The sequence below is a fragment of the Leptidea sinapis genome, chromosome 15 (assembly GCF_905404315.1).
Source record: "Leptidea sinapis chromosome 15, ilLepSina1.1, whole genome shotgun sequence".
Classification (NCBI taxonomy): Eukaryota; Metazoa; Arthropoda; class Insecta; order Lepidoptera; family Pieridae; genus Leptidea; species Leptidea sinapis.
Genome location: NC_066279.1, coordinates 5,238,700 through 5,261,179, shown reverse-complemented (window position 1 = coordinate 5,261,179; position 22,480 = coordinate 5,238,700). Strand labels below are relative to the sequence as shown.

At 32.8% G+C, this 22,480-nt stretch overlaps 3 protein-coding genes across 4 annotated transcripts; 2 read left to right on the top strand and 1 right to left on the bottom strand.

Annotated features, from left to right (window-relative positions):
• The first annotated feature begins 1,640 nt into the window (after positions 1-1,640).
• LOC126968271 (band 7 protein AGAP004871-like) lies at positions 1,641-8,685 on the top strand. Its single transcript, XM_050813167.1, has 8 exons — positions 1,641-1,754; positions 1,830-1,924; positions 3,448-3,603; positions 5,957-6,054; positions 7,537-7,698; positions 7,906-8,071; positions 8,155-8,283; positions 8,624-8,685. The coding sequence occupies exons 1-7, from the start codon at positions 1,718-1,720 to the stop codon at positions 8,245-8,247; spliced, it is 807 nt and encodes a 268-aa protein (XP_050669124.1). The 5' UTR covers positions 1,641-1,717; the 3' UTR covers positions 8,248-8,283; positions 8,624-8,685.
• LOC126968270 (stomatin-like) lies at positions 8,173-14,421 on the top strand. 2 transcript variants are annotated; one of them, XM_050813165.1, is made up of 8 exons: positions 8,173-8,315; positions 8,621-8,762; positions 9,209-9,300; positions 9,388-9,543; positions 10,428-10,525; positions 11,055-11,216; positions 11,517-11,682; positions 14,219-14,421. In XM_050813165.1, the coding sequence occupies exons 2-8, from the start codon at positions 8,654-8,656 to the stop codon at positions 14,318-14,320; spliced, it is 885 nt and encodes a 294-aa protein (XP_050669122.1). In that variant the 5' UTR covers positions 8,173-8,315; positions 8,621-8,653; the 3' UTR covers positions 14,321-14,421. The 2 variants fall into 2 exon arrangements, with proteins under 2 accessions (XP_050669122.1, XP_050669123.1); XM_050813166.1 differs by lacking the exons at positions 8,173-8,315; positions 11,055-11,216 and having other exon boundaries at positions 8,351-8,762.
• Positions 14,413-21,330, bottom strand: LOC126968276 (cuticle protein 21-like). The gene is made up of 4 exons (XM_050813172.1): positions 21,252-21,330; positions 17,558-17,788; positions 16,054-16,227; positions 14,413-14,580 (listed from the first exon to the last, which is right to left on the bottom strand). Exons 1-4 carry the CDS (start codon positions 21,267-21,269, stop codon positions 14,488-14,490), a joined length of 516 nt encoding a protein of 171 aa, XP_050669129.1. The 5' UTR covers positions 21,270-21,330; the 3' UTR covers positions 14,413-14,487.
• Between the last annotated feature and the right edge of the window lie 1,150 nt (positions 21,331-22,480).

Genomic DNA, 22,480 nt, shown 5'->3' with positions numbered 1-22,480 from the left:
CGTTACCTCTAAGAAGTTCCTTGCCTCAGGAATTGGCAACTTTGCCTATGGTTTTGCCAATAGTAACTGTAGTAGTTACCCACTATGAGCCCAGAGTCATTCTTCGTTCACAGTATAAATGTACAGGTAATCTATATATTATACCTATATGTCTCTATAACGCGGTAGAGTGGTTCCGCGTAATAGGGATAAGCGCGTTTTTACACCCTCATAATTCACAATAACAATTCGTAACAAATATTTCCAATTGTTTGCCTAGTTTCACAATTTTATTAAGGTTTTTTATACACAAATTAATAACACAATGACACACGTGCAAAGGTACGCGAAGCTGATTATGAACAGTACAAATCATTATATATTATATATTACTAGCTGACCCGACAGACGTTGTTCTGTAGATAATAAAAAATAATACTGTTTTATAGGAATTTGCCAATAATATTTCAAAACATCAAGAATTATTTCGTAAAAAATGCTCCCTGTTGTTCTAATGAAATTATTTCACAGCGGAACTGTCAAACCGTGCGTCACTAAATTCTTTCACAGAAAATATGTTTATACGAAACAAATATTGAAAATAAGAATAATTATGGGTCCCAAATCGAAATAAAAAAAATGCGAAGCCGACTGTGATAATAGTATCACATGAGTGTTTTAATACCTAATTATTAACAGTTGCATACAAGACTTTATCTACACCCAGAATATCAATCCTCTAAAAGATTCTGGAACAGTTAGTTTACTGCTAACATTAAAACACCAGTCCTAGTAGTAACCTAATATCATTGATTACTGATTATATACAAATAAACTAAGTATTAATGAAACAATTATTTATTTTAGTAGTAATTTACATTTTGTATAGTGCAATAATTAGAATTCACTCGAATATAACGTTCTTTTGCAGCGTTTAAAATGAATCGCTCATTTTTTGTAAACAAAACAATAAAAATATCGAAGAAAAATGGCGGGGATTCGAATAACCTACTTTTTTTTTACGGCGCGCGACGTTCTGGGAGTGTGGAGCGCGCGTAAACGAAAATGTTCTTTTTTTGAAATTCATACAAATACCACGCATCGAGCAATAAAAATGTGGCTGTATGTTGAAACTCTTTGCGCATGAAGGGATAAAAAATAACATAGGAGTGTTGTTATGAAATTCAGTACAACATTACAACACTTTTTTGGATGATGTAATGGTTATTAGAACATTGAATGTTTTAATGTTGGTAATAAGCTAACTGTTTCAGAATCTTTAATAGAGGATTTAAAGCATGGGTGTAGATAAATGTATTTACTTCATGTTTCTAAATACTGTTATGAAAGTAACAGGGGGCAAACAGGCAGGAGATACACCTGATGGGGATTGATGAGCTAACCGCCCATGGACATCCGCAATACTATGGATCAAGAGATGCGTTGCCAACCTTTAATTTGGGAGTAATATAAATAGCATTCCAGAGAACTGGACAAGAAGCTGGAATTGTCTACTATTTACAGAAAAACATAGTACAATTTTTGTATCTTTTCTAATATACTCTTTGTAGTTAGTCCAAAAAACTTGTATTTCAAATTGTTTGACACAGATTGACTTCTTTTGGTGTTTATATATTTTATTTTCGTATTAGTGAATAAATTGGAATTTAATTACTTTACAATATAATATTACATTTCTATAATAACGGTATTAAGTTTTACTATATTCGTATTTGCTATGACAAACACTCCCCAATCTAAAATAGATCTCACAGGTGAATACTATTATTATTTGAACTAACATGGTGTACTTATGGTAACATAAGATATTATAATTGTACTTTTTTCAGAATATCATAAACAAACGCTCATAGAAAAGATTTTCAAAGTTTTTGCAATACTTCTTATTTTATTATTTCCCATTGCAATATTATTTTGCTTCAAGGTAAGAATTTAAGAAAGATCTAATAGTTACATGTACTCAGATAGTTTAGTTACATTAAACCAACTTCACTCTACGTGGCGAGCCGAAAGTAAGATATTTATTTTTATTTTATTTATAGGGGTAAACAAACAGTAAAACATTAGATCTTACTCACTAAAGTACATTATAAGGTAATACTTAAAATGCACCATGAACCACATATTAAACACAATAAAAAAATTGAGAAAGGTAAACATTAGGTTTAAATTTTATATAAGTATACAAAAAAAAAGAGAGTGAAAAACGTATAACAAACTATAAATTTTAAACAATATATAAGGTACATATTTGTCATGATTTCAATGCTTGTACTATTTGATTTTTAAACATTCCAACTAACGTGCACAAAATATCGGATTAAAATTTACATTATAGGCTTCACCAATTCGACATAACGGCAAGCGTTTGCCTGCGTTTGTACGACATAATTGGCCAACTTAAGAGAAAATATTACCACAACGGCGCCTATTTCTGCCGTGAAACAGTCATGTGCAAACATTATTGTGTTTCGGTCTGATGGGCACCGGAGCTAGAGAAATTACTGGGCAAATGAGACCAAACATCTTATGTCTCAAGGTGAAGAGCGCAATTGTAGTGCTACACAGAATTTTTGAATTCTTTCAAGAATCGTAAGTGGCACTGCATTGTAATGGGCAGGGCGTATCAAGTAACCATAAACTGAACGTCCTGCTCGTCCTGTCCCTTATTTTCTAAAAAAAAAAAGCAATATTTCTATACAAACTTAGTCATCTCCTTGGTTTTTAATCCCAGATACTATTTGCTATTTTCGTTTAATGTAAGAACTTGTTAAAGTTAAAATCAACATAAATAGGATAACAATGCAATGTTATTATGATATGGAGTTGATCAGATGATGGTGGTGGAAGATAACGATAGAAAATCTTAAATAAAACGATCCGACTAAGTACTAATCAAAGTGCGCGTCTGTCTGTCTGTAATTAAATCTTGAAAGTTACAGTACAAGTATGACTGCGATTCTGCGAGATTAAATTAAATATTTTTGATATAAATATGATATATTGAAAAAAAACCCTATTTGAGTACAAAATTTCGTTTTAAGTGTCATAGGCGTTTCCGTGATGGTGCCTAGTTCAAACTTATAAATTTATATCTAAACAATAACTAAACTTTTGACATATAAAAAAGAAAATAATTATTGTTATTACACTTTTTGATACAACACTTTTTCATTGCGTGGCGTTGCATTCAAAGCGCGGTCGAAACACAACTGAACAAGAACTTTGCCTAATAAACGCGTAGATTTTTTTTGTGTGATTGTGAGTGTAGTCAATTATTGTACGCACTTTTTCATTGCGTGGCGTTGTATTCAAAGCGCGGTCGAAACACAACTGAACAAAAACTTTGCCTAATACACGCGTAGATTTTTTTTGTGTGATTGTGAGTGTAGTCGATTATTGTACGTCAATGGAAATAACACAGCATTTTAATGGTTAATATTTCAGGTTGTAAAACAATACAAAAGAGCGGTTGTTTTACGTTTTGGTCGTGTCAGGAGTGACTCCCCCGCCGGGCCTGGGATCATATGGCTCGTGCCTTGTACTGATAGTGTGGAGTTCATTGATTTAAGAACACAATCCTTCAACCTACCGCCACAAGAAGTAAGTACTCTTTAAACTTATTTAACGGAGGCTCGCCTTAAGATTCTTAAAAGTTATATATATATCTATACTAATATTATAAAGCTGCAGTGTTTGCTTGTTTGTTTGAACGCGCTAATCTCTGGTACTACTGGTCCGATTTGAATGATTCTTTCAGTGTTGGGTAGTCCATTTAACGAGGGAGGCTATAGGCTATGTTTTTTTTTCAAAATTAGCGATCCGTAATAAAATTGCTATTTTGTAACACAAGGTGTAAAAATCGACAACCTATTTTTGCGTGCGCTGCAAAAACTATTGACAATAGAACAAAATGATGTACAGGCTATAATATATATTACTTATAAAACTATCGCGTGAATTATACTTTATATGGCAAAACAACGTTTGCCCCGTCAGCTAGTTTATATATAATTCCTTATAAAATGCTCACAGAATACCTTTATTTATTTATGGTGTGTGTGGATGATGCAGCTACTGTACTCAATAACTTTTGTTTTGTATTAATTAACATTTACTTTTTTGACTTACTCGTGCAAAGCATTGACTGTGTGACGTTTTAGTATGTGTGTTGCATCACCTTTCATATTATATTGTAACTAGCTGACCCAGCAAACGTTGTATTGCCGATATTAAAATCGCGATACAAAAGTAACTGTTGATCGTAGATGGGTGAAAATTTGAAATTTTATGTATTTTTTAATGCCACATTTTAAAAAAATAAAATCAGAAAATTTCATCCAAAAATAAAAAAATAAAATTAAGGGTGAACAACCCTTATTACTTAGGGGTATGAAAAATAGATGTTGGCCGATTCTCAGACCTATTCAATATGCTCACAAAATTTCATGAGAATCGGTCAAGCCGTTTCGGAGGAGTACGGGAACGAACATTGTGACACGAGAATTTTATATATAAGATTAAAATGATTTGTAAAACAATGAAAGTGTAAATCTTGATTTTAAAAAGTGGCAATGAGTTTCTTGCTACTTCTTCTCATTAGCTCAACCCTTTACGAAGAAGCGATAGATTCAATAAGAAAAATTTTTTTTTTGAGTGTCATTTCCGGGACCTACATGAATAAAGTGATTTTAAATTTGATTTTGTTACTTTTATTACTATTATGATATGGAAAACCTTTAGGAAAGATGAAGATGTTACGCGTCATAATTACTTTTTGTCGTTGTGATGATAAAGCGAAATTCTATATATCTCCTTTTATTAATAACTAGCTGACCCGACAGACGTTGTTCTGTATATAATAAATAAAATAATGTTTTTTATGGATTTGTCAATAATATATCATAACATCAAGAATTACTTCGTAAAATATGCACCCTGCTGTCGTAATGAAATTGTTTCACAGCAGAACTGTCAAACCGTGCGTCAATAAATTCTCTCATAGAAATTATGTATAGACACTTTAAAGGAAAAACAAATTTGTCGTTTTTATTTAATTCCGAGCATTTTCCTATTTATTTACCTTTTAAACCTTCTCTGGACTTCCACAAATAATTCAAGACCTAAATTTTCCAAATCGGTCCAGCCGTTCTCGAGTTTTAGCGAGACTAACGAATAGCAATTCATTTTTATATATATAGATTATTAGCGTCCATATTCATTTTATATTGGTGAGGTGGTGGTTTTTAAGTAACCTTAAAAGCCGGCAATGCAAGGAAGCATGGGTAGAGGTGATCTATTTGCATCAGGTGAAAATGTACCGTTCTTACTGTAACTTAATTTCTACAATGTCGCACGGACTGCAATTTTTACAATGATTTGTTCATACTATGGTTACTTGTTTATACTTTATGAAACAGCTCTGTTTGGAAAGCAAGAACATTACAGGAATAAAATATCAAACAATCCTAGTAAGTAGAACAAATGTCCTTAAACATTTTCCATAATCAAGGATGTGTTCTGAGTAGAATGATTTTCCGCGTCCATAAAAGATTTTGATATTTTTCATGACTCACAAGCCTGAAAAAAACTAACAGCACATTTCTGTTCATAAATAGTAATGTGTTTCTTGATATTTATGAAACTATATTAATTCTTTTTACTATTTCCATTATTTTAATAATTTTCTACAACTCTGTCAAAATTGTAGTTCGAACTTTATTTTGTACTTAATTATATATCTTCCAATGAGAGAGAGTGATGTTTGCACAAGTAACTGGCATTCATACCTGTTGGTGTGTCAGTAAATAAATAAATAAATCCTATTAACTATTTGGGGACTAATATATGTTGAAAGTAGGTAGATGAGATCACAATCCCACATAATACTGACTGTGCCATACTAAATAACACATTTATTCAAGAATTATATGTATAAATTCGTAAATATTTGCAGATTCTCACTAAGGATTCAGTAACAGTGACTGTCGATGCTGTCGTATACTTCCATGTTACGAACCCACTGAAGAGTTTACTAAACGTACAATCACACAAGTAAATAAGAAATTTTATTAAATTTAAATAAACTCTAAAAATTTGAGGATGATTATGACATAAACTAATATGATAAAAGCGGGATGGCAGCGTAACAAAAGGCGATCGCAAAGAATATCTTATAGCTGCAGGCTTGTTTTGTTGAAGATATAAAGTCTATAATGTTTCCAATATTTATCCCATTTCTAAATCCTTGAGAATAAATAGTCTTTTAACGTTAATTCAAATTGAACCTCCATTCGTAAATATATTCTCAGACCTGAGGAGAACGGTCGCAAGGAAGGGGTTTATCTCTTTTGAATAAAACTTCGTCACAATTTAATATCATACAATTATTCACTTCTACTGCATCGGAATTCGGTACCCAACGGCCCTTTGAGATAGAAGAAACGGATATTTTAGAAACCCTCCCAGTCATTTCTTTTTTACTGTTGTTCTAATATTAAATAAATTAAATTGTTAAAGTAAACAGTAAAGGTTGCCCCATCATTTAGATTTAAAATTAAATAAATGTAATTAGCTGATATATTTTATTGCAGAGACATGTTTATTATATACCATATTATATGAGGCATTTTCATAGAATTAGACAGAAAACCCTTTAAGCTTAGAGTTAACAAAGCAAAATTTAATGATGATGCGTATGAGTATATATTATATAGACTAATAGACGGATAATAGACACGGGATCAATATTACAGATATTCCTATGATGAGTAGTACTCATTGATAACTTGCTTACATTAATGGCTCTGATGAAATATGTACTTTATATTTATAGTGACCATATAATATCATATAAATATGCATCCATATCGTTTGATTGGAGGGATTACAGCAACGGTAAGGAAAACGAAGTAGATAGAAGAATTTGAGTTGGAAAATATCCTGGGCAAGCACAACAATCCTAAAATTACGACTTAAAACTTAAGATAACTATTCGAGAAGTTGGGCATGCACCTTACATACGAAAAGCATATACAAGCGTACTCACAGACGCAGTCGAAAACAAAATTAAAGCACTGATAGCAACTATAGAGAGAAGTATAATGATAATATATAAATTTCATAACGTTAAAAAAGAAGACATACGCAAAATGAAAATAAAAGATTCACTCAAACACACATGAAAGCTGAAATGACAGTGGGCTGGAAGTATATTGAAAATAAAGAAATTAATAAAGCTTAAAAAGGAGACTTTCTTTCTTTTTTTATCTTTTACATTTATTTATCATCAAAATTAAACACATCGAATAAGAATATTCTTAAAAACAAAAAATTTTGTAACATGAGTAAGCCCTTAATTTTACTTCTTTTGATCCCGAATTCCACAGGCAACAGGCATCAAAATACAAAGAGAAATTCTTGTTAGTTATCCGGCTATAGAAATTTACTATCTACAAAACCCTTACAAGTTAAGAATCTACTTGAAGTAAAATTTCACAATACCTACTAACTAATAATAGTGACGTAATATTTCAGACGTGCTACAGAATTATTGTCAGTTGCAATATTGAGAAATTACTTGGGTCAATACACATTAGCCGAGTTGCTATCGTCAAGAGTAGCAATTAGTGATAATGTTAAATTGATGATCGATAAAGGAACAATTGAATGGGGCGTTCAAGTTCAACGAGTAGAAATGTAAATATAGAAAGAGTTTGTGTTTTATGTATTTGTAAATAATACACGAATAGATAATTTACTTCCCATCCCACGTAAACAATGTACAGTATTTTATATATTTTCATGTTTTTCTGATCTCTAAGGCACATAAGGCATAGTAGAAGTAATTAATATATTTTTCATTCGTGTGTGGTAGGCCTAACTAAGAGCAAGTTCGTATTTCAGAAAAAATGTATTGCTACCTTTTGAACTTCAAAAGGCAATGGCGGCAGAAGCCGAAGGAACTCGTATAGCTAAAGCGAAAATAATTGAAGCTGAAGGAGAAATCAAAACAGCTGAAAATCTAAAAGAAGCATCGCAAGTTATAATGGAAAATCCAAAAGCAATGCTCGTAAAGAATTTCAATATTAATTCCCGTAATCTAAGAATTATCAGATATTTCATTTAAATAATATTGTAATCCCATTGTTTCAGCTGAGATATTTACAAACACTTAATTCTATCGCATCCCAACAAACAACTTCGATACTATTCCCATTTCCAATGGATCTTCCAAGCTCACATTGATAACTGCTTTATTTAGCACTAGCTGACCCGGTGAATGTATGAATATGTCGTTGTTTACAACTTTTGATGTACGTTTAAAATGTTTAGTTTTATTTACTGAAACTTGCTCAAGATTTTAAAAAAATCCAACAATTCGTTTTATGAATAGAATGAAAAAATTCATTCAAAATATTTAATATAGAAAAAACTATCTATTGAATTTCAAGCTTGTTTGTAAACTATATTTTTGGTTTCGTTTTTTGGGGCATAAATAAAATATAGAAGATTACAATATCAAGTGAAAACTCAAACCATTGGTACTGTCAGTACTGATCGTGGCTAATCTATTATTTTTCTTTTTGTGACGTTTCTCGTATGTCTGTCAAATTTGCAGCAGTTTGTTTAATAATATACAAAGCAATTTAAAATGCAATCTAATTTAAACATTGAGAAAAATGCAGACCGTAAATCAACGTCACAGGTGAATACAGAAGTTGAGGTTAAAATAGATCACCCTCAAATATTGGGAAATAAAGGTGAGTGATTCCTTTATGAACACCACGGACGAGTAAAAAAATAAGGACTCCGTGTCACCTAATATAACAGTGAGGCAACAAAATAAGCCGGTAAACGTGTAAATACATAGCCCCACGCACACACTTACACTAATACAAGCCGATTGGCCGCCATTATGAGATTTGCCATGGTTTGTGACTGATTATTTTGCATCGCAATAAAATATCTTAAAAATGTCGTCGTGCGCTGTGAAAATGTGTAAAAACAATAATATAAAAGTATTTGTGAAGATATGATTATTTAAGGGAGAAAAAATTATGTAACTGGTATACCCCGTAACCGCACACACACTAGCATAAAGGTGCTTCACTTGCTAATATCACGGCGCGGAGTCCTTCTTTTTTACTCGTCCGTGATGACCACGAAATAGTTTGAGATTGTTTCATAATCCTCTGTACTCTTTCAGAGGATGACAAACTGATCGAGCAATTAGTAGTATTTATTTCCATCATCTTAGTAATAATTGCATTTCCACTATCCTTGTTCTGTATATTCGTGGTGAGTGCTTAAAACGTTGTTTGATTTCAATTGAAATATGCTTTCGAATCCATTGAAAGTAATGTCATTATTATTTTCAAATTCTAGGTAAGCCGTCAATTTGAAAGAATTATTATTCTAAGAAATGGGAAGGTTTACAAAAATCGTGCGTTTGGCCCCGGGCTGATATGTTATCTGCCATGTGTTGATTCAGTTAAATTTGTTGATTTACGAACCGTATGTTATGAAATTCCACCGCAAGAGGTATGACCAACCAATTAATATATTAATAGGGCTTCACACAGAAAGTAATCGAACGTGCAGATAGCCAACTTATTAAGAAGTGTCATCAACTGCAACTGGTGTTTCAATTCGAATCCCTGATCAAGCGTGTTTTCTCACTGTCTTCATAATAGTGCATAAAAGAGACAAAACACACTTGATCATTGCTGTTTTCTGCAATATAAACCTTAGATCCGAACCGACTTACTCAATAACTGAATTTGGAAAACCTTAACTTTGGAGGATCATTGTACCATTAAACCTACGAACTAATGTTGTGTGATAGTATTCAATTTAATACAAAGTAGAACATATCGAAATCGCTCGGACTGTGTTTAAAAGCCAAATATTTAATTAGTGTTCATAAAATTATATCATTTTAACAGCCAAGCTTGAACACCAACTGCAGTGAAAACTCTGCGATCTGCTTTAATTTTTTTTTAAGCATAACATTTCGAGGACTTTTATTTAAGTAAGTAATTTATTAATAATTAATTCTAAGAAAAAAAAATTAGCCTTTTATGGATTCCAAAACCTTTTTAATTAAGATTCAAACCATTTAAAAAAACTGTTTCCCTTAATTATTACTCCTATCGTAGGCAGGCAGACATACCGAATCACTTTCCTGAGGATGTAGACATACTGCCCTTCTGGATTTTTCGTATAGAGTATATATACGAGAGAGTACTCGGAGTCTCAATACGCAGTCTAGGATTAATCATATTGCTGTCCCTATCTACATAACTGTGCATAAAGGAAACACCAATACACTTAATCCTAGATACTGGCATAAGGCAAACATTGTGCCTGAGAGTAATTTTATGACTTATATAACGTTGTTTCATATTGCTATTTTATCACATCAGGCATTAACCAAAGATTCTTTGACGGTTTCTGTGGATGCAGTAGTCTTCTATAAAGTATATGAACCAGTTTGGGCTGTTCTAAACGTGGCAAATTATGGGTATGAATATTTTATAAGTAGACTTGTGGTAGATTATATTTGTCATGAGAGTTTTTATGTTCAATAGACTTAATTAAAAAATTCTACGCTGGTCATGAAGCACTTTTTTTATGGTAAAGGAGGACAAATGAGCGTACCTACGCGTCACCTGGTGTTAAGTGATCACCACCGCCAACATTCTCATGCAACATTCCAGAAGAATCACAGGAGCATTGCCAGCCATTAAGGAAGGTGTACGCACTGTTTCTGAAGGAACCCATGTCGTATCGTCCCGGAAACACCACACAAGGAAGTCATGGAATGATATCCTAACTTGTGGCGTGTCGTACAAAGGTGGAATTCGGCGGCAGGAATCAGGTAAAACAGCTCTTCGGAACACACCCCGTGATAAATGCGTTAGAAGACACACAGTGAAACGACGTCTCTGGAACGCTGCTCTGTTTTTCTTCTGACGTATCTTTGTTCTCAACTTAACATGTCATTCAAATTATTATCGTGTAGCAATCAGTTTTTATTTACTTTTTTATAGAGTTGCAACTCATTTTCTCGCTTCCACGACCCTTCGCAACGCGTTGGGAACCAGAAATCTTTCAGAACTACTGAACAACAGACCAGCTGTCAGTAAACACGTCTTTGAACTTATGAAGACCATGACTAAACAGTGGGGCGTTCAAGTTGTCAAAGTTGAAATGTTAGTATAGAGTATTGTATGCACAAATTGGCTCTATTTACAACTTATAAAACTACGATATTATCACAATTCTTTTTTATTTTTGATAAAAACTCACGAGTCACTTCATCACTTACTTTTGTAAATGTTTCGGTGAACGGCTAGTTGGTTTTGGTGATATTTTTTGGAGCAACTAGGTGGTATTTACATTTTTTTTTACTTTCAATTTGTTTGGGTATCCACCAAACCGTGCCACACTCTAGGGGTCTTGGTGGAGTGACAGTGAAAAACCAGCTTAAGATTATGTTTAATATATTACAGCAAAGACATTCGTTTGCCATTGCAATTGCAAAAGGCGATGGCTGCTGAAGCCGAATCATCGAGGTTAGCCAACGCCAAGATAATCGTGGCTAAAGCTGAGATTGAAGCGATGAAGAGCCTCCAGACGGCTACTAATTTGTTAATGGATAACCCTATGTCTATCCAGGTAGTTTTTATATGATTTGTACAATCCAAAAATCTTAAAAAGGCATACAAGGCATTTATTTTCTCAAAATTGATTCCTTTAGAAATCTTTTTGATGTCATTTCTAATATACTAGATACTACTACCGCTTCAGAAACAAATGGCACTCTGAGAGAGAAGAAGCGGCGCAATAATGGGGCTTATAAATGCAATGTAGCGCTAACAATAGGGCTTTTGGATGAATATTTGTACCATATTCTTCCATTAGACCGCATACAACGAAGAGCGGCTCAAATCATCGACGATTAGGTCATCTCTGGCCTGATTCTGTGACGTTGCTTAGGGATATGGATTCTCCCTGCATCTTCTACCACTACTCTCACCTGTTTGCCCTCTTTTATATAAAAAAGTTATATATGTGTGCGCTGAAGAATGGAATGAAAATCATTTACATCGTTTCGGAAACAATTAATGCCTCAATGAGACAGAAAAAATACAATTTTGTACTGCGTGTAATGATAATTATGTAATCTAGGCTATGTGGTTGCTTAAATATTCTGTTGTTCCGTGTGTTCCAACTTGGCTTGAAACTTATTAAGTATATTTATTCAAGTGTAGGCGTATACTTGCGACCAGCATATTGGTAGAGTCTATGCGGAAAGAGAACCGTCGTGGTATTAAATGGAACAAACATTTTAATGTTTATATGGCTCATTCCTTAAAATGATTGTTATGACAGAATCTGAAATGATTATACTTTAACATAGTTTCAAAGTATCAAGATGATAAAGTCGCACTATAGTGTCAACTACAAATCTTATGGCGTTGCTCGTTCCGCACGGACTGATATGAATCAAGTATATTCCGTGTGGATGGAGTTATTCATGAATATTTAGATGCTATGGAGTTCGTACGTACGAATTAATACTTAGTTAGAATCTTACTGCCTTATTCATAATAAAAGGCTTTTCGAAGGTATAAAGCTATATTAGTTAAAACGTTTTTTAAGCCTATCGAACGTTCGATAAAATTCCTTATTCATATTCTTTAGATAAATCTCCCATAACTTGCCATTTCGTACAAAAAACATGATTTTAACTAATTTAATGAGGAACTGTCAATGGAAACAGTAATCTTTTCAATGTCAATGGTTTGTCAGTTGTAAAAAGTTGATGTCAAAATAATTTCAAGCTTCAAAAAATCAAAGTTTTGAAGTCTGTTGGTTGTCAATCTATGACGGATATTCAACAACTTTGAGCGGGAAGCTATTTATCACATTATTTAACGTATAGCTGATCAATGTCGGCCATGTTTTTTGCGTTCGAGTGCTTAAAATAGGTTTATAGAAGTAGCTATACTATAAGTCACGTCAGCTTTATCGAAGAGATAATGAGCGTTTTAGCTCTAATATGCGATTATAAATACCATTTTTTAACAAGCGTATATTAGTGATATTTTAAATCTCCGCTGAGTCATTATGTATAAGACAGTAATTAATATTTCCCATCAACACGTTGCAACTAGAGCGTTCTAGTCTAACCAGAATGTTATGAGACTTATGCAAAAAATTATTGCGATGAACTATTCAACAGTTATTTTACGTTACATTACAGTACATAACAATTATTTTGAAAAGATGTTACTGAAATATTTCTCATCGTTACATTGGATACTCAACAGAATAATTGAGTAATCGGAAGCAAATTTCTTCAGTTAATGTTATGAAAGAAATCTTAGGTGACTGAATAGTGCAATCAGTTTAAATACTTTCATAATTATTTGTTATTGCGTTACGAAATTCAAACGAATTGTAATAAATGTTTGTATGGTAAAGGTTACTATAATATAAATGACTTTCTCAATGATACCACATAAAGAATAGACGACCGCCCGCAGGCTATTTAATAAGACATTTTATTGTACGACTATTACTTATATTGTAAAAAAAGCCTGCTGAGTTTTTTGCGCCCGTTCTGATCAGGTCTGGGTAATTTTAGATTGGTTAGTAGTTTTTGACGCTCAGTAATAATTTTAAATTCCATTTTGAATAAATATATTTGAATTATGTCTATGACACAAAATATGTTATTTTTACAAAAAAAAAACAGTTATATGCAAGTTTGAGAGTTCCATACCATCGTAAATAAATTGCAATACTACTTTAGAATACTTCTGCAAAATAATTTTTTTTATTTGCATAGCGACCGATTTGAAATTCGCCATTAGGTTTTTTATTAGTTACTGTTATATTGGAAAAACACACTGTCAATATATGCTGATAGATTGACGTATCGCTGGACAGTAGAATCTTATGTATAGTGAACCAGTAAAATTTAAAATAAGTTCACCAATTGTATATTCAATGAAAACTGTTTTCACTTGCCTAATTTGTAAGGAGTGCTGTAACAGGATATTGCTATATCCGAATTATAACCACACGTCAAACATTAAGTAATCAAATGTAATAATCGTTTTATAACAAGTGTTCACGCATATTTGATGCACAGCGAGGAAATCAATCGATTTCTAATTTCTAATTCTGATTTAACAATTTTCAGCTTCGATATCTTCAGTCGTTGCAAACAATTGCTGGGGATGAAACTCACACTATTGTATTTCCATTCTCAGTGGATTCATTGCGAAAAATTTTCAATAGATAACTTAATTTTACGTTTCTTATATGTTACTTTATTCTGTTTTATATAACTTCTAACACAATGCTGAAATTGTTCGTATTGGAAAAATAAAAACATTAAAAGTATATTTTTTTTTATTTTTATATAAAGGTAACAAATAAATTAAGCTAGATGTTAGAGATAGAGTTTGATTAGTAATCATCTTCTTCTTCTTCGCGATGCTGTTTTCGATTCCTTTGGACTGGAATTGGAGCGGCGTGGCCAGCTTCTTTGTGCACGGTTGCCTGAAAAGATGAGGAATAAAGATGAATGAGAAAGGAAGACAAACGACTGCAGAATGTTAAACGTGCAATTTTTAACATTCAAACCCTCTGTGCTTGACACATGGTGAAAAGTGAGTGTGTCACTATGAGTGTACACCCTTATTTTGTAGGTGACAGACTAAGGAAACCATTGGTTAATTTATTTGTACTTTGTTTTATATTTTAAACAAACATTCCTGTTAAATTGCACTGTAGTTGAACGTCACGCATCCAGATATTGAGTAGAAAACAAAAGAAATTCGTTAGAAAAAATAGATAAAGAAAATAATTCGTGGTATTTGTTGAGACTGTTTGGAGGTATAGAACTACCAAAGCTAGGCGACTCAATTTTGACGCAAAATGACTTTGATATAGTCATGTCTCGTAGCAAAACTTTATACAGCAACTTTGAGGTAACATCAGATGAGGCTGATGAGATGTCACGTAACTCGGTATAAAGACAGCAGGTGGACACTCAGAATCACGCAGTGGAAGGGACCTAAAGGAAAACGACGAGTAGGCAGACCGAAAAGAAGATGGGCTGATGAAGTAGTGGAAAAAGTTGGAGGAGGCCTTCACCGGAGGAGGGGTTCATATCCAAATAAATAAATAACCCATACAAAATACTAACATATAGATATTAAGAAAAATATAAACTAACACTAAATAACAACATCTGAAATGTACATATATTAAGGATATGAAATAAAAAAAGGCTTTATTATTATTATTATGATTAGATGAGGCATTTCCTTAGATTTAAGAATCCCATATCGAAATGAGTACTCTACATGTTCCGCTCCGACAATAATCATAAGTAAAATGTCAAAAATCACGTAAGGCTTACCAAGAAGTTATCGGTCGAGAACGATTGTCTTATTCTTTTTCCTTAAGTGGCGACATGAGGAGCAATATATTCGCCAAATCAGGCATTTTGTAATCTACACTTTTAAATAAGAATTCACAATATAAAACCTCAAAAAGATGTTTTTCGCATTGTATTATAATGAAACCAGACCCAGCAAACGTTGTGTTGCCAATAAAGTAATAAAAAAAAATTGGGGTATAAAAATTGATGCAACCGATTCTCAGACCTACCAAATTTAACGTACTACAATTATTGCATTCGATTGCCATCTTGCAACCCTATAGCGGATTTGTGGATCGAACAGAATAATGTAAAAATCGCGATACAAAAATAGATCGTAGAAGGACGAAAATTGAAGTTGTATCTATTTTTTAATGCTGAATCCTAATAAAATTAAAATACCCCCTAAAACCCTTAACATTTAGGGGGATGAAAAATAGATGTTGTCCGATTCTCAAACCTACCCAATATGCAAACAATATTTCATGAGAATCGGTCAAGCCGTTTCGGAGGAGTCTAACTACAAACACCGAGACACGAGAATTTTATATATTAGATGAAGTTAAAATAAAAACAAATCTTCGTACCTGGAACCCATTCTTCGGATCCGCTGTGTACTTGACAGTTCTCAATGAACCATCGGGCTCAACGAGCGAATATTCTCCATGTACTACGTCACCATCTCTATACTCTTTGTGATTCTGTTGGTTGCCGGTGTGAGGGTCCTGCACTCCATATGCGTAGTGATAATCAGGTTTAGCCTGTAATTAAATTTATTAATTTACTCAGTAGTATGGTTAAATCACAGGTCAAAATATTATTTGTGAGCTTTTTAACTAAAGATATTAATGTATTTAGATTACATAGAGCAGACAACACAGAAAAAATCGCAGTACAGAAAAGTTATACATGTGAGATTCAATTGAGATATACTTTGATGCTGATTTTGACAGTTCACAGCTCAAAAAACCGCGGCTCTACCTTCGATATGTGAAATACGTGGGAAGGCTAATGGATTATGGTAACCGCCATTATCGCTTGGAATCAAAAATTTTGTATGAAAAATTTGCCAATTACCGTTCTATGAAAATAATTATCTTTATTTGCTAGGCACTCAGGCATGTGATATTTTTCGATCAATCTGAGTTATTTTACAAAAAAGATTAATACATATGATATCTGATCCTTGGAACATTTAAATATAATATACTTAATAATAGTAAATAATGCAGAAAAAATTGATATTACTTCTAATAATAATATGTTTTATATTGCCAAATGTCAAAACTTTATTGCAACTGATTAATAATAATTCTATGAAACAAATCCACTAAGATCAAGGTAAAACGATGAATGCAAAACCTTGCGAGTGAACCTTGCAAAAGGAAATTCGGATAACGTTTATTTGTATTCAGCAGATATGGAACTGTTTAGTAATTGTAGGAGATATAATATAAAATGTTATCAGTACATTCCGGGACCTCGTATTTCGAACGAAAACCACCGAAAAGTGGTTTTATTTTTCGGTAGTTCCTTCAGAAAAGTTCAACGGCCACTCTTTTCAATCAAATAGAGTATTTTACAATAGCTGTAATATACTGCTGCGTCCAATACATGAAATGTGTTAAATACTATAATATAAAGTTATACTTATAGATGTTCTTCTCTCTCGCATGCTTTGTTTGTCTATAAGCTAGTATATTGTAAGTCTATGGTTGTAGCCGTGCCGAAATGAATTAAATAATTGATCATATATATTATCATGTTGCGTCACAAATGAAATTTCTCAAGTCGTCCATCATATATACCAGTGGGAGGCTCCTTTGCACAGGAATCTGGCTAGATTATGGGTACTACAACGGCGCCTATTTTTGCCGTGAAGCAGCAATGTCTAAACATTACTGTGTTTCGGTCTGAAGGGCGCCGTAGCTAGTGAATTTACTGGACAAATGAGACTTAACATCTTATGCCTCCAGGTGACGAGCGCAATTGTAGTGCCGCTCAGCAGAAGAAATACCATCAGCTGAACGTCCTGCTCGTCTCATCCCTTATTTTCATAAAAAAAAATATCAGTTAAATCGAATTACCGACCACATAATCGACAGTCTTCAAGCGCTCATACTTCGATGTTTCTGGATGTATTTTCCCCGCGTTGTGGTCGTAGCCATAGTCAGCATGCTGCTGAGCTGGCACTCCATGAGCAGCCGGTACTTGTACTTCAACAATCTTGCCACTCACTGGACCACTGAAGCGGTTATAGGAGTAACCACCTGGTGCGCGATTTGATGACACAGTAGCGACAAAAGCCACCAGGCCAATTACCTGAAATCATAAGAGATATACAAAATAGAATAATATTATTTATTTACAATAGAGAATGACAATAACATAACATATTGCTACAATACTTGATAAACGTCATGAAAGATACATCAGTTCGTATATCAGTCGTGCTTTGACATGGGGAGAAGAGCTGATAAGAAACTCCCAGTCCATCGTATAACAACTTAGCCTATTTAATACAATTATAGGTGGCCTGCGCAGAACCATACAAAAACCATGCATCATTATTCTCTATATAATCTTCAATAAAGGCATAAAAGGCATTTATTTTCTTCCTTCAGAATTCTTTTTGATGTCATTTCTAATATACTAGATACTACTGCCGCTTCGGATACAAATGGCGCTCCGATAGAAAAGAAGCGACGCAAGAAAACAGTTCAGCATTCTTTTTTTGCGCTCTTTTTAATCAAATATATAATATTGTACTGTCATTGCTATTGCTATAAAATAATCATATTCTAGTCCCAGGCTGTCGGATCACTTAGATATCCAGCTGTGGAGTAGTAGGATTTACGACAGTCATTTTTTAATAAAACATTAAATTTATAAATAGATAATGTCTGAAAAGTGGCTGGGACTTTATTATAAAAGTGTATACGTTTACTCCTAAAGCAATTATGTATCATATATTAAAGTAAGCCTTCTTTGTCAAAGAACCCTTAATATTTTTTTGATACCAAAATCTATGAAGGAGCCCTTAACTCTAGCTAACTTATTCAGCTTCACGTACAGTTTATTAATTTTTATTGAAGGAACAGGAAGAGAATATTAAATTAGCAATTACGAAGCATTAATGTTATGCATTATAATGGTCGGATTTACATGCATTTACATTGAATCTATTTACATAAAAAATAGTAATGAAACCTAAATTTAGAAAACTATTTGTCGTTTATAGTTAACTATTTAATGATTTTTACTCTCGGCTATAAAGCGTATGTATCTATCTCATCTCTGATTGTATACGTGTAATATAAAAAAACACGGTTGAAAGTTGGTACGATACACGAGGTGTCCCGCTGAAAACGTGCTCTGAAAAGGTCACGTCGGGTTAGCTTAAATATTAATAAAAATGTAACTTTTAAGCAAAAACGAATATAAAAACACAGTTACAATTACACGCGTTTTAATCCCTTAAAAGGTGTTTTATTTAAATAAATAAATAAAATACTATACGTGTAACTGAATATGCATAAAGATCGGCCTTACAAATAAAATTGGCATAAAGTTATAACTAAGCATAAAACAAGAATATGTAAAATGCTTACAAATAGACATTTTGCTCACGAATGGTTTGTTCGGACGTATAACGTTTCCCGCGTTTATTTGCAACGCAGCTTGTCATTCGGAAAACTTCAGAATTATCATTGTATTGACAGTGTTGTCAATGATATTGTAAACATTTTGCATTTTCTTTGTTTATAGTCAGTTATAACTTTATACCAAGTTTATTTGTAAGACTGTATGTGTTAAACTGCCATGTAATAATATTATTTATCTACACCCATGCTTTAAATCCTCTATTAAAGATTCTGAAACAGTTACCTTATTGCCAACATTAAAACACCCAATGTTCTAATAACCATTACATCATCCAAAAGAGTGTTGTAATGTTGTACTGAATTTCATAACAACACACCATTTTTTTTTTCTTTCCCTTCATGCTCAAAGAGTTTTAACAGACAGCCACATTCTTATTGCTCGATGCGTGGCATCTGTATGAATTTCAAAAAAAAGAACATTTTGGTTTACGCGCGTTCCACACCACCAGAACGGGCGTCGCTCGCCGTTAAAAAAAGGTAGGTTATTCGAATCCCCGTCATTTTTCTTCGATATTTTTATTGTTTTGTTTACAAAAAATGAGCGATTAATTTCCAAAAGAACATAATATTCAAGTGAATTTTAATTACTTATTGCACTATACAAAATGTTAATTACTACTAAAATAAATAATTCCCTCATTAATACTTAGTTTATTTGTGTATAATCAGTAATGGGTGATATTAGGTTACTACTAGGACTGGCTGTTTTAATGTTAGCAGTAAGCTAACTGTTTCAGATTCTTTTAGAGGATTCTTGTCTGCAACTGTTGATAATTCGGTATTAAAACACTCATGTGATACTATTATCACACTAGGCTTCGCCTCGTGAGATAAATCCACATTCGTGTTTTAATACCCCTTATTACACAACAGTTGCATAAATAACTATATTATCAATAATAGGCAAATGAGAAACAGGGTGAATGAAAGGCTTGAGGCGAGTGGAAGATGTATCTGGGGTGATCATATCGAACTGACAACTCGTGTAGATGCGTAATCCAGACGGCATCTCAATATCTAATCCTTTAATAGGTATATTTTGTCGCTTTCTTACACAGACATGAAGACAGTAACATAAGACACTAACTGATCAAGAATTACGTATTGATATAACTTCTGGAATACGCACATTGTTTCCGATTTTGAGACAATTTGTTGGCTGAAATGATTGATTAAAATAAATTTCGTCACAATGTGCATACAAAACTAAATAGTTGGAAGGTATTGTGATATTTGCGTGGACACAGCTTGAGGCTGGTCTATGTCGTGTTGTTACAGAAGTGGGGCGACCTTCACGGTCAAGTAGACCTGAGATTACCCAACAACAACAGTGACACTGAAAATGTAATCTGACTCGTGCAAATTCTGCACGAAAATATTCTTTTATCATACACGTGCTTTTCTTAAGCAATTTGTTTTGGTTCAGAATTTGAAGGAATATTCGTTATAGTTTATTTTTGTAACCTAATAAATATTTATGAAAAAAAAATCTCCTTTGTATAATATTTAGGTTCCGTTGGGGCAATCTTATTTTGATTACTTATTTTATGAGTTTAAATTATTTTTCACAAAACTAAATTTTTTTAAATATATAAAACATACCTTGACACATGCTTCAAATTTAATCAAAATTTATATATTTTTGAGATATTTCAAAACATTTTATGAATTTTAAAATTATACATTAACATTCACCACGACCACGGATATATTGAGCTGTACTGAAAAGAGATGAAAGAGATTCATTTATGGGAGGGAGGAACTTCATTATTATTGTATCTTCTTTTTTCTTTATTTTCTATATTCATTAATATTTTAAATACAATATATTATGCTATAAACTTCTAACAGATCTCTCATCAAATCGATTCTGTCGTAATTTTCCTAGCCGGAACAGACTTACGAATTTCGATATCACAAACAGGCACTTCAATATTACATACAAATATATATCGCTAATAATAATAGAAAAGAAATATCGCTTTAAATCTGGCACATATTATACTTGTTTAAAGGCAAATAAAGAAGTGAATCAGCTTAAAAAAGTACTCTTTCATTAATTACTATATCGGTTTTTAATCACACATACTGACAGAATATAATTAAAAATATTACAGTACCTTATAAAATAAAGCCATTCTGTATTGTTATAGTTAACAGCAAACGCGATGAAGATATTGCTACAGTAATAGCGACAGAACTGCAGTAACGGTCAGAGACCAAGCTGTTTTATAGCCGTTGTTATTCAAGAAAGTATAAGCAATCGTGAACTTATCTAGACCGTTGCAGCAAACTATGAATCAATATTTTCAATATTCGACAATTGGTAGGCTGTTTTACAATCGGTATATCATAATATTTTTAACATAATTTGCGAAAGCGAAATGAGAAAAATCACGAGCGGAGGAAAACAATATTTTGTTGATAAAATGGTGGCGTTCTTATGTTTATTTGCTTTAACAATATTGTGCTATTTAATTTTCTAACATTCTAATATAAAGAACTATTTAAATCGCATGTAATGCGAAAGCGCTCTTAGTTGTTGTTTATTAGAATTTCTTTTAACGTGAGTTGCATCACAACGAATGCTTCGGATTCAAATGACTCTGAAGACCACTCCCGAATCCGATCTCGAAATTTTTAGAGGGCATTTTTTTAGGCCCACATTCTAGCGCTCTACAAGTGGCACAGTTTCAGCCACATATATTGCTCCAATCTTTAATCTAATGCACCCCAGTATCTACATAACCATTTGACCGCGTCCAACCATGAACTGTTGGAATCGTCGAAGATCTAGAGTGCTTTGTGAACGGATAGAATTTGAAATTGCGTAGGGATGTTGCTTCGTTTTGTAGCTTAGAATATAATATATTCCCTAACAGCTGAAATTACCATTATATCTGAAAATTTTACCTACCTCAATGTATGAAATATTATTGTATACGTTACCTAAGTAGACCTAGATCGTATAAATGGTTCCTAGGTATTGTAAAGAATCCTTACTGGTAAAATGTAACTGTCAAAATGTAAAATAAAGTGACGGTATTATATTTAATGAAACATTAACTTTAAGGATTTTTTCTGCAGCTGGGGGTAAATGTAGTGCAAATTTTAAATAGCACTATTTATGTGTTAATATATTTCGTGTATTGACACACATACTGCGTATTCAGTATTGTGTAGAACTCCCACATTTCAGCCATCTCATAAGAGACAATCCCATTTAAGATTCAACAAAATATGTGGGGGCATTTTGTATACCAAGGTAAGAATCAAGATTCTTGAGATTAAAATATTTTAACCATGTAAAATATTGTCCAAATCGTCGAAGAAATGGTAGTCGGTTTAA

Excerpts from the sequence above, each read along its gene's own strand:
- LOC126968271 (XM_050813167.1), top strand. The coding sequence starts at position 1,718 with ATGACAAACACTCCCCAATCTAAAATAGATCTCACAG. Across the intron at positions 3,604-5,956 it reads TCAACCTACCGCCACAAGAA|ATTCTCACTAAGGATTCAGT; the intron begins GTAAGTACTCTT and ends AAATATTTGCAG. Across the intron at positions 8,072-8,154 it reads AAAATCCAAAAGCAATGCTC|CTGAGATATTTACAAACACT; the intron begins GTAAAGAATTTC and ends CCATTGTTTCAG.
- LOC126968270 (XM_050813165.1), top strand. The coding sequence starts at position 8,654 with ATGCAATCTAATTTAAACATTGAGAAAAATGCAGACCGTAAATCAACG. Across the intron at positions 8,763-9,208 it reads TCAAATATTGGGAAATAAAG|AGGATGACAAACTGATCGAG; the intron begins GTGAGTGATTCC and ends GTACTCTTTCAG. Across the intron at positions 11,683-14,218 it reads ATAACCCTATGTCTATCCAG|CTTCGATATCTTCAGTCGTT; the intron begins GTAGTTTTTATA and ends AACAATTTTCAG.
- LOC126968276 (XM_050813172.1), bottom strand. Across the intron at positions 16,228-17,557 it reads TGAAGACTGTCGATTATGTG|GCTAAACCTGATTATCACTA; the intron begins GTCGGTAATTCG and ends ATTTAATTACAG. Across the intron at positions 14,581-16,053 it reads ATCCGAAGAATGGGTTCCAG|GCAACCGTGCACAAAGAAGC; the intron begins GTACGAAGATTT and ends TCATCTTTTCAG.